Source organism: Seriola lalandi, unplaced genomic scaffold (assembly GCF_002814215.2).
Source record: "Seriola lalandi dorsalis isolate HSWRI2012SDOR001 ecotype SW California unplaced genomic scaffold, Sedor1 jcf7180002054424, whole genome shotgun sequence".
In the NCBI taxonomy this organism is placed as follows: domain Eukaryota; kingdom Metazoa; phylum Chordata; class Actinopteri; order Carangiformes; family Carangidae; genus Seriola; species Seriola lalandi.
In genome coordinates, this window is record NW_019524977.1 from 210906 (window position 1) to 222241 (window position 11336).

General features: G+C 45.7%; 1 protein-coding gene across 1 annotated transcript; it reads left to right on the plus strand.

Annotated features, from left to right (window-relative positions):
• The first annotated feature begins 2227 nt into the window (after positions 1–2227).
• On the plus strand, positions 2228–11227 carry tmem170b (transmembrane protein 170B). The gene is made up of 3 exons (XM_023410368.2): positions 2228–2785; positions 8127–8297; positions 8933–11227. Exons 1-3 carry the CDS (start codon positions 2611–2613, stop codon positions 9061–9063), a joined length of 477 nt encoding a protein of 158 aa, XP_023266136.1. The 5' UTR covers positions 2228–2610; the 3' UTR covers positions 9064–11227.
• Positions 11228–11336: the final 109 nt, after the last annotated feature.

The following is an 11336-nucleotide window of genomic DNA, read 5'->3' on the forward strand; positions in this document are numbered from 1 at the left end:
GGAGCTGGATTTAGTTTGAAAAGTTGAGTTTCTTCCCAAAACAAAGGTTGTCATTTGCTTTACAAACCAAACACTGTCTGTCTGTTCCCCAAAGAGCAGCCTGTCAGTGTGTTACACAGTGAGGCAGCACTTCTGTCTTCTTCTGTTTAATAGACAATCACACATGTTAATCCATGGAGTTCCAGGAGTTCAAATACAAAGCAGGAATTACAGTATGATCGTTGTTTTTCAATGACTTACTCATTGTCATGTGATACCTCTTTACATCCGTGGAGGGATTATGGTCAGAGGGAATCAGTTATGAGTAACTGTTGAATCACGATGTGCAGGGAAAGACTTGAACTTGAACTCTTTCCTCAGACTCTTTCAGACCCTCAGGGCAGAGAAACAAGAGGATCTTTAAAAAAAAAAGTAGTGATGTAACAGGACGGCTTCAGAGGAAGAGGGAAAGTGTTCTGGTAATACTTTCTGGAGGTTGTATCCCTGTGTATTAATCTGAACATGGGCTACACAGGTGAAAAATAAAACATCATTTATACACTTCTAACATTACATTTACAAGCACATGGTTGTGTAATGAATCAGTGGTTGGTATGTTTTATCCCTTTTACTACAAATATCACATTCATCACAATTAACCATTTGTTTTATAAATCTTAATGCATTTTCTACCTTTACCAGCATGTATTATTTTTTATTCCTCTGAAATAAACTATAAACTTACAACACAGTGAAGATCAGTCCAAGTGAACGATTGTGCCAAATCTGAAGGGATTCCCCTGAGGAGTTCATGATATTGAGTTCACAAGGCCAAAATCATGTTTTTATGAAGTCATCCTGACATTGACCTTTGACCTTTAGCCACCAAAATCTACTTAGTTTGAGCTTGACTCCAGGTGAACATTTTTGCCAAATTTGAAGAAATTCCTTCAAGGCGTTACAGAGAGATCACGTTCACAAGGCCAAAACCGTGTTATGTTAGGTCACCATGCCCTTGACCTTTGACCCCCAATATCTAATGAGTTCATCCTTGAGTCCTAGTGAATGTTTGTGCCAAATTTGAAGAAGTACCATCAAGGTGTTACTTATAGATGGACAATATGAAAACAACATATTATAATAGAAATGAATGGAAGATAATGGCTGCTGTTTCATACCTGTATATATTACATATAAAAATGTGAAGTGTCCACAATCTGTAACTACATCCCTCTCTGCAGCTTACTGATGCATCATACTCCTGCTAACAACAACAGCTAACTGACTGAACATGAATGTGCATGAATTCCCTCCCGATCTGTCAGTCTATTAAACCCAGCTCTGTTCACCTTTGCATTTAGAGAAAACTCTACAGACTGAAACGATGTCAAATGTCAGACGTTTCCTCATCATCTGAACTGGGACACTTCTTAAAATACTGCACTCCAGAGAGAAATGTTCCAGAACATTCAGAGTCTGCATCACTCTCAGGTTTCCTTCCTGCTTTCACACATCCAACTTTATTATCATTATTTCTGTCTGACGCTCGGCTGTGTGAGAAGAAGCTTCACACTGTTTAAAATAACTTCCATCTGTCCTCAGATCGTCTTAATGCAGGGCTGACGGAGCAGTAGCTTCTCTGGGAACAGAGGTCTGCTGTTTTATCACTTTTTTATTTACTTATTTATTTTCAGCCACTAAGACTTAGTATTCCTTTGTGTCCTGCTCATATCCACCCTGTCATATTATTTATTATTATGTCAGGCGTTTTGTGGTGACGTGGCAAGAGCCAATCAGCACCATGGAGAGCTGCTGCACCCATCCGTTGTCATGGGCAACGCCCCGGTAGTAGTCTTGCACGTCATTTATATTACATTTTTTAATGAACAAAAAATAAATATATAATTATCCATGAGAGGTTTGTGTATGTTGTTGTATATCTCGTGTGTTTGTGCAGGTGTTGGTCTTCAGTTCTGACTGACTCGAGGCTGTTTGTGGTCCTCTCCTCCGATTGGCTGAGCAACTTCGACGCTGTTGGAAAAGCTGGCGCGACCCGCGCTAATAGCCACCTAATGGCTCTTGTCCGTCGCATAGCAACCTCGTTGTTTTGACCGCCGGTTCAGAGGCAGCTCATTGGTTCACGGTACAACAATAAAATGAAGCCTGTCAGACAGAGTGAAAAAGCTGTGAGCTGATAGTCATATCTGATTTAAACCCTGTCGTGATTACGTCGCTCATTCTGCCGCTATCTCAGCGTCTACGCACATTTTCTGCGTAAACGCCGCTGTCCTGTCTTTTGTTCCTCATTCATGGAGCGACGTCACAATCTGAAGATGTGTCAACGTGAACTGTAACCCTCCGCCGAGGAGGGACTGGCCCTTTAAGGCTTCTGTAGCGCTGCTAGCCGATGTAGGACGAGCCGACAGTGAGTCTGCTGCCTGCGCTCCCGCCGCTCTCCCCGTCATGGCCTCCACTCAGCCGCCGCCGACACCACCGAGGATGAACCGACCAGACAGCGGCCCTTCCCTTCCCGGAGCGGAGACGGACGTCAAGCCGAAGCAGAGGCACCGGTAGAGGCGAGCCGCGCCGGGGAGAGCCGCCTCACATCCCCATGCCACCCCGGTCTCCTCCATGCCTTCGTCTAGAGCCAAGTACAGCAATTCGATAAAGAGGGGCGCGAGCCCGGGCGGCGGCGGCAGCGGCGGCGGCGGAAACATGACAACGAACCGGGATTATTCCGTGAATCTGTCGGTGCAGCAGGTGCTGAGCCTTTGGGTGCAGGGCACGACGCTGCAGCACTTCACAGGTATGCGGAATGAAAGGTGCCGTGAATGTGCCGCGTTCATGTTCACACAGTCAGCTCCATCAGCTGTAGGAGTGAAGCCTGTCGCTGTTCACTCGTCCATTTAAAGCAGAAAAAACCTGTATGTGATATTTCTGCTCACATGCTGAGTGAGCTGAGCTGCTCCCATGAAGGGGGTGGGGAGGGGAGGGGGGCTCTGTATCACCTCCAGGCCCGGGAGTCAGTGCTGGTGATGCCAGCCGGGCCACAACAGAAAAACCACTCCTCTGTCCAGACACAGAGTCAGTGAATAACATGAGAATAATCACACCATCGGCTCATTCATCATGCTGCTGCTGAAGATGCCTCCACTGTGTAGTAAATGAAGTGTCGTGCCCCCCTCCCTCCCTGTACCCCTCCCTTTGTCATGCAGTCCAGTAATCTAGGGGCAATCAGAGACAGCATCCTCCACTCACTGTCTGGACTCTGAAAGACTGAGGATGAGTTAAAATCACGGGTTTTTTAAAGGGAGTTCTGAATGGCAGGGTCAGCTGATACCAGCTTTAATGTGAATATTATATATATTATATACATATATTAGTGACTGAGAATAAATTCAATTCTTGCTCCCGATGACAGAGTAGTGAGTTGCTTCCCTCTGAGAAAATACCTGTTTTTGCTTTGATCAAAATGGACGTGACTGCAGGCCAGGCTCTACACTGCTTTGATTGGGGGGGCATTAAGAGATGTTGATTGGTCACTAACTGCCAGACTTCAACACTCATTACAGGGACCCTCTATGAGTATTCTTATGGACTTTAAGCTACAACATCCACTGTTTTCTGTTATCTATAGAATCTAATTACACATGAACCCATAATGTATTTAATTGTATTTTTTGAGACAGAAATGTGCCGCTACTACACAGAGTAAAACTGAAGTTAGCTAACACTAACACACACGCAGCTAACGAGCTAACTGCTACATCTTGAAGGTGATTGCAAATGATTGACAATAATTGTAATTATTATAATAATAGGCTGGTTGGGTGGTTACCACAGTTTAAGCAACTGAGTAGTGATGAAGTGAAATGATATTATGATTATTTGAATGTGGCATGGTTATGATTGGTCAAATCAACGATGAAAAAATGAATTCTTCTCAGTTATTTTTTAATTTTGGGATGAAGCGGGACGATGTGTCGGATCATGTAAACTGTAAACTAGATGTTCTCTCAGATAAAGGTGATGATCTTTTCTTGGGAGCAGCTGTCTGAGCTTTGAGGAGAATGGGTTACAGTCAAAACAATCAAGTCCATTTGAAATAAATTAGGAACAAAAAAAGAGTGTGTGAGAATTTTATCTTTCCTCTGCAGACAGACTGAACTTCCTCACAATAAAACTGCTGCTCACCATCTGTTCAAAACACTGTCGTCATTTTAGAGGGTCAGATAAAATAGAGCTGGTGTCTATAGAAACAGGATCGCTGTGGTATAAATACAGATTATAGAAAGTCTTGAATGCCTGCAGAGTGAAGTGAAGGCGGACATGTGGTCACAGCTGAGTTGGCTCAGACCCATCTTATGAAACGCAGCTGACATCCTGTGTTGAGAAACACATCGAGCTCAGAGGTGGTTAGCGATGCTGACTCAGCAGGAAGCTGCAGAGCGAGCAGAAGTTTGCGGAAGCAGCGAGTGAAGAGCTGTGAGGAGCTGACACCCAGGTTTCAAAACACACCACCACTTGACACCCCCCAACCCCACAGTTCACCAGCCAGGTGAAAAACGACCTCTTGGGACATTAGGGAAGGTCAGGAGGGTGGGGGTGAGGGGCGAGCTTCAAACAGTGAGAGCAGTAGAGTCCAGAAGCAGATGTAAACTTCAAGATACATCAGCCTTTAACCTCTCGTCGGCCCAGAGGTGCTGAAGCTGATGACTTCCTGTTTTGGAAGTTTCACTTCAGCAGTTTGTTTCATCGGCAGAAAATGGACGTACTGTGTTTCTCCTGTAGGTCTGTTCATCAAACATATCTACACAGTTATATAACATACAGATACAGGTTTGATCTTATGCTTGTAAAATAGCCATGTTGTGATTGTGAACTCCACCCGACACAATGCAGGTCAATGAAACAGCATTAACAGCTGTTTATCTACCAGCCGCCTCAGCCATCGTTGTGTTTACAATACAAGACGTTATAATACGTCCTCTGAGCAGACCGGACACTACAGTGACTCGGTTTCGGAAAGTGACGAGACCAGGACTGGGCTAGCTGGTTAGCATGCTAACTTCAGTACAAGAAAAAAAGTGGTATAAATACAGACAAAACAAACATGTTTGTTTCCACCTCTGGAGACAGATGTTGGTGAGTAAAGGAATGAAGTTTGATCATTTGCTTCGATCACTGCTCAACAGCTGTGTCTTCATTAACCCACGTTACCTGCGACCTGCCAGCAGAACAAGGCACACAGTTAGCAGCTAGCCGGTGAACATAGCCGAGCATTTAGCTGCTAAAGAACCAGATATTCTCTCACCGGCTGGTGGAGTGTTGGACTCAGCATGTGACCAGAACCTTGATGGTACTGCTGCTCTGTGGGCTGGATGTGTTCAGCCATATCAGCTTCATTAGGTGATAATGTGTCAGTGTGTCTACAGCTTAGTCACCAGTTTAATGGTGAAAAATAATATGAGACACATGTGGAATGAAGCCCTGTGATAGGCTGTGACCTGTGCAGGGTGGACCCGCCTCCTGCCCGGTGTCAGCTGGGGAAAAGATAAGCTAAAAGCTAGTGGATGGACATATGGAATTATAAACTGATTAAAAGATAGATAGACAAATTGATTAGATTCAGCTGATCGTCCAGATCCAGGTGGAAACGCCTTTGTCAGGATTCTCTGCAGTGTTCAGTGCAAAGACCAGACTGGACCGTCTTTATCACCACCAGCCGGACGTATCCTAGCTCTCCCTCCCTCCCTCCCTCCCTCTCCATGTTGGGACAGACCTCACGCTCGGTATTGGCTCGTGTCTCTGAACATGACACAGCATATCTCTCAGCCTATAGGTGAGCTCTCTGAGCTGTGACCACCCTGAAATTAAATGTCCACCTTCCAACATCTGCTAAATCATCATCAGTCATTTCTCTGAGCCAGAGTAAATCAGGAGTCGAGTGTTTCGACTGGAGCATTTCACCCCGATAATTCTCTCCCTGTAGTTGTTCATTTAAAGCTCGATCACATTACATCAGCCTGGTAATCCATCGAGAAGTGCCACTGAAATCTTCTGATTAAATCATTTGAATGTGGCAGGTGACATTCAGCATTTATCCACCAAACACAGATTTTACTGGCAGTTAGTTCTCAGTGGTTGTTAAGGTCAGAGCCTGTTCCTCTATCAGTAAAATGTCTATTATACATTCTAATAATATATTGTTAATACTAATGCATCGATGTGTAAGTAGTATTTAACTATTGTGCTGGTTTTAACTAGTTTATCTTATGGCCGTAACTAACAATGATTTTCACCACTGATTACTCTGCACATTATTTTCTAAAACAGTTTTTTCTTTTAAATAAAGATAATGAAACATGCTTGTTACAGTTTGGCAGATCGAGACATTTGTAGACGAGACCTTAAACTGTGACAAAGTCTGAGAGACAAAGAAAAGCATCGCGGGTGAAGCTGTTTGTCGTATTTGTTCAAAAATTACTAATTACTCATCGCTCCTGCTAAATCTATTATTATCAGATTATCAGAATAGTTGACGATTAATTTTCTGTCAGCTAATCAATTAATCAACCAATTGTTGCAATGTTACTTTTTTATGCACTGAAGTTTTTTGGGATTTTCATCTTCTTTTGTGAATTATTGGATAATCTAAACTGTTTAAATGAAATGTTGGGACATGTCCTCCTGTGGCTCGACAGGCTCCCATGTTGAGCATGTAACTCCATCCAGGCTTTAGTTGGTGACAGATGCCGGTCTGCCACACATCCAGGACTGGACGAAGGCTCCTGATGGAGCGGGCTGGGACTGGACGAGGGCTCCTGAAGGAGCGGGCTGGGACTGGACGAGGGCTCCTGATGGAGCGGGCCGGGACTGGACGAGGGCTCCTGATGGAGCGGGCTGGGACTGGACGAGGGCTCCTGATGGAGCGGGCTGGGACTGGACGAGGGCTCCTGAAGGAGCGGGCTGGGACTGGACGAGGGCTCCTGATGGAGCGGGCTGGGATTTCTCAGGGTTCTAAGCCTAACATGGTGAAAATTTACCAAATGAGACGTTGCAGCCTGTAGAGGAGACGGCAGCTACTGACACACACATCCTGAATATCAGCTTCTCTAATGTGACACTGTCTCTGTTCTACAACTGTAAACTGTTGGATGGAAAAAACAGAACATTTGAAGCTGTTAATGACTCTGGGAAACCATGAGGGATGTTTTTCACAAATTTTGGGCTTTTTTTTTTTAGCCCTGGTCTGAACTATGAGTGAACGTGGCAGAAGCTCCTCCAGCAGGTGTCTGTCTCCTCGCCTCCTCTCAGACGTTAGGAGGTTTGAACATCGATGATGCTGAGGAGCAAGGACAGGAGGCCCACTGTCCTCCACTACTCTGACTCTTATGTCCCATCACAGACGGACGGAGACGTCTCCCTCCTCTCCTGCTGGATGGCGAGCAGCAGTGGTGGACGGCGTGTGGTGATGTCACAGAGCTCAGTGATGCAGGACAAGAGGCTGTTGTGTCTCTGTTCACATGGACACAGAGCGGCCGCCATGAGAAACTCTTGGTAATAGAATCAGGTCTGCGGGTGTTTACTCCACACAACAATGTCACGTTTCCTGTTTATACCACTTGGTCCAAACAGAACATTCCTGAGCTCTGATTGGTCGATCTTATCCGAGCTGGACGTCCTCCGTCCTCGTCTCTTTTCTTCTGGAATAATCTGGTGGCCAGCTGGCTCCTCCTCCTCGCTCCCACGCTGCCAGTGGTTCAGAGCGAGGCCCCTCACTGGCAAAGTGTGATGGGGGGGGGGGGTCTTTATGCAAAGCTGAGACAGACAGAGAAAGGAGGAAGAGGAGGAGGAGGAGGAGGAGGAGAGAGGTTTTGAATGCAGCTGACTCTGATGCGGTCCAGCTTCAGTAAAGCTGTTTGTTGAAGCAGCTCAGTCTGAACTGATGGAAGTTTTACAGTCGAGGTTCCTGATGTAGAAAAGACACAAACACACTGTCGGCTGCTTCATGTCCAGCTCTGTGACGAGCTGCTTCCTGAATCTCAATCATCTGTTCAGTCACTGTCGTTGTTCAGTGTTTTCTGTTTGAATGTTTTCATATGATCACACACCCTCTGCTCTGCCCCCCCCCCCCCCCCCCCCAGAGATGTGGTACTGGGTGTTCCTGTGGTGTCTATTCTCCTCCCTCTTCGTCCACGGGGCCGTGGGGCTGCTCATGTTGGTGATGCTGCAGCGCCACAAGAGAGGCCGCCTCATCACCCTGGTCCTGGTCAGCGTGGGGTTCCTGGCCTCGCTCTGCGGAGGCGTCATCACCAGTGAGTCCTCCCCCCCCCCCTCTGGTCTCTGTTCATTCTTATTGTAGTGACTCTACAGTGTCCAGTGTCCACTCACAGAGAGAGAGACAGGAGGCGACAGGGAGGGAGAGAGAGAGACTTCAGACTTCCTCTTTTGTTTCTACATCTCAGGAAGTTTCAGCTCTGTTTGACTGATACTGACAAAATGAAATATAATAATGTTTTTGACTGGATCTAAAACCATGATTTAGAAGTGATGGTATTTTGAGGGCGTAGTGATGCAGTCAGGGTTTGTACAAGAAAAATAATCATAATGAAGACAGATGTAGTGATGGATTTATGTGAGTGCAGTGAGGTCAGATGATAAAAGTCACTGTGTTTGTCTTTGTGCTCAGACGAGCTGATGAATGAAAAACATTTACAGAGCTGATGTTGGACATTTTAAACCTTGTATTGGTCGTCTCCATGGTTACGAGGACGATCATTGATGATGTGACTTTGTCATTCCTACAGCCTCATGACAGTGAAGGGAACACATGACACATTTTGAAGTGAAGGATCTGAGCTCTTCCTCTGATGATATGACCGTCTTAACATTTCTCTTTAATGACTCTAGCGTGTTTGTCTTCAGACTGTAACGTGTTGTTTTTCCTCAGGTGCGGCGGTGGCGGGGGTTTACCGTGTGGCGGGGAAGGACATGGCTCCTCTGGAGGCTCTGGTGCTCGGCGTGGGACAGACCTCTCTCTCTGTCGTCATTTCCTTCTCTCGGATCCTAGCCACTCTGTGAACGACAGACGCCGAGAGGAAAGCCGACCAATCAGAGAATTAGGCGCTCCTGGAGGCCGGCGTGTAGACAGAGAGGAGGCAGAGACGCTCTGGACCTTTAGGGCTGGACTCAGGACAGAGCGCCCCCCGGTGTCTCTGTTCTGTTACTGCCACAGTCACATTGAACTCAGGCAGGTGAGCTTGATGCTGCAGAGCAGGTGGAGATGAACGTCCTCAGCTTCTCGACCTGGAGCCATGTATCAGTTCTTTGTGCCAACGGCGTCTGAGGATGCCACGACGCCTTCGAGGAAACGGACTCATGAAAAAACCTTTTTTTAAAAAGAAACAGTGACGAGCTGCAATCATGATCAGTGATCAGCTGAGCAGAGAGGGACAAGCCAACAGTGTTCATCAGCAAACACACCTTCATCATCAGCCTCTTCATCATCATCATCATTCCTGTAACTTCAACAGCTTCAAAGCTGCACCCTCTAGATCACGAGCAACAAGCAGCTTTGACCTCTGCACTTTGTCGATGTGGGAGAAGAGGGAGATAAGAATCAGCGGGGGAGAAAACCAGCATCAGTCCAGTTCAAATGTTGATTCAGTGCCAACCAGACCTCACAGTGAGGCATTCTGGGAAATATGATCATTCACTTGATTGATTGATTGATTGATTGATTGATTGATTGATACCACTCTCATGTCTGTACAGTGAATAAGAGGCGGGAACCAGGAGGCAGTTGGCTTAGCTGCCCCACACCAGAGAGGGGGTGAAGTTGTCATGCACAGTCAGTGTTACCTGCAGTAGATTCAGCAGCAGGAGCACAGGTACACTAGCAGCTGCTGTGGGCGGGGCCTAAAAGACACCCACTGAAACAATCTAACATCTGTTTAAATGAATGTAGAATATCTTCATCTTTATCTTCCCATGAGCACAAAGTTCAGCTCCTTCTTCTTCAGTCAGCTGACCTGCAGCGTGATGCAGGAACACATTTACATATAACACATATTAAACAAACCAGATTCAGATCTTTACATTTGTTCATCTGGAGCCACAAACACTGACACAAATATTTAATTAATTATGCAGATTATAGATTATATATAGTAGATTACATTAATTATTATTTTTTTATTATTGTTTTATTTTTTTTATAATAATAATCATTATATAATTGATTAACAGAGTGATCGTTGCAGGTCTGAAGTTTAAAACTAAAGCTAAACTAGCTCCAGCTTCATTCACACTGTGCAGACATGAATATGCTTCAGTCCTTCCCCCCCCCCCCCGACTTGTTAACCCATGTTCCTTAACTTGAACTCTGCTTATTGCACTGAGTGAATCTTTTTTTAACAGTGTGATGATGATGTCACTCAGTTTGACTCTGATCAATCTGATTGATCAGTTTGACTCTGATCAGTCAGATCGTTGTATTGGGGGTCAAACATGAAGAAAGTTGTTGAAGCTACTGGTTTAAGTTTTTCACTGATCAGAAACAGGAAGTTTAATAATCAACCCCCCCCCACCCCCCCACCCCCCCTCGGTCCACAGCTCCAGACCCAGGTGGTTGTGATACCAAAGTACCGCTCACATTCAGCTTTATTTATCAGTGAATTATTGATTGATTTCACAGAAATATTTGCACATCAGCTGGAATCAAGCGCCGAGAGAGAGAGAGCGAGAGAGAGAGTGTGTTTGTGTATGTGTGTGTGTGTGTGTGTGTGTGTGTGTGTGTGTGTGTGTGTGTGTGTGTGTGTGTGTGTGTGTGTTGGAGGCTCTGAAACAGTGTGTTCATGAGTTATATAAGTGACTGTGTGTGACCTTCAGTTCCAGCTCAGCACACAGGGGGGCGCTGTTCCACAGAGGGGGGGCTGAGATGATGCTGGATGTTTCTGTCAGAACTAAAGTGTGAAATTTATAATATCAGTGAAATGAGATGTCGTCACTCGGGGGGGGGGGGTCATATTTACATGAACCCCAGATCGTCAAACAGGCGGGGGACCTAATTGTAGGTAACACCGTTGAGAGGAAGTCGTAACAGCAGAGCTATGTCTGACATCAGGAGCAGGAAGTTGTTTGATTGCAGATGACTCAGCAGGAGGAGCTGGGCTGAGGTCAGAGGTCACTTCCTGTACATCCACAGCTGTATATAACCAGTGTCACAATAAAAGCCTAACCTCCAGCTGATCTGAACAAACTAACCACTGGACAGTATTTTGATATTCACACCCAGTGCCATTGTGTGTGTGTCTGTGTGTGTGTGTGTGTGTGTGTGTGTGTGTGTGTGTGTG

Coding starts and splice junctions, on each gene's coding strand:
- tmem170b (XM_023410368.2), top strand. CDS start 2,611: ATGCCTTCGTCTAGAGCCAAGTACAGCAATTCGATAAAGAGGGGCGCG. Junction 2,786..8,126: donor GACGCTGCAGCACTTCACAG/GTATGCGGAATG, acceptor CCCCCCCCCCAG/AGATGTGGTACTGGGTGTTC. Junction 8,298..8,932: donor CTGCGGAGGCGTCATCACCA/GTGAGTCCTCCC, acceptor GTTTTTCCTCAG/GTGCGGCGGTGGCGGGGGTT.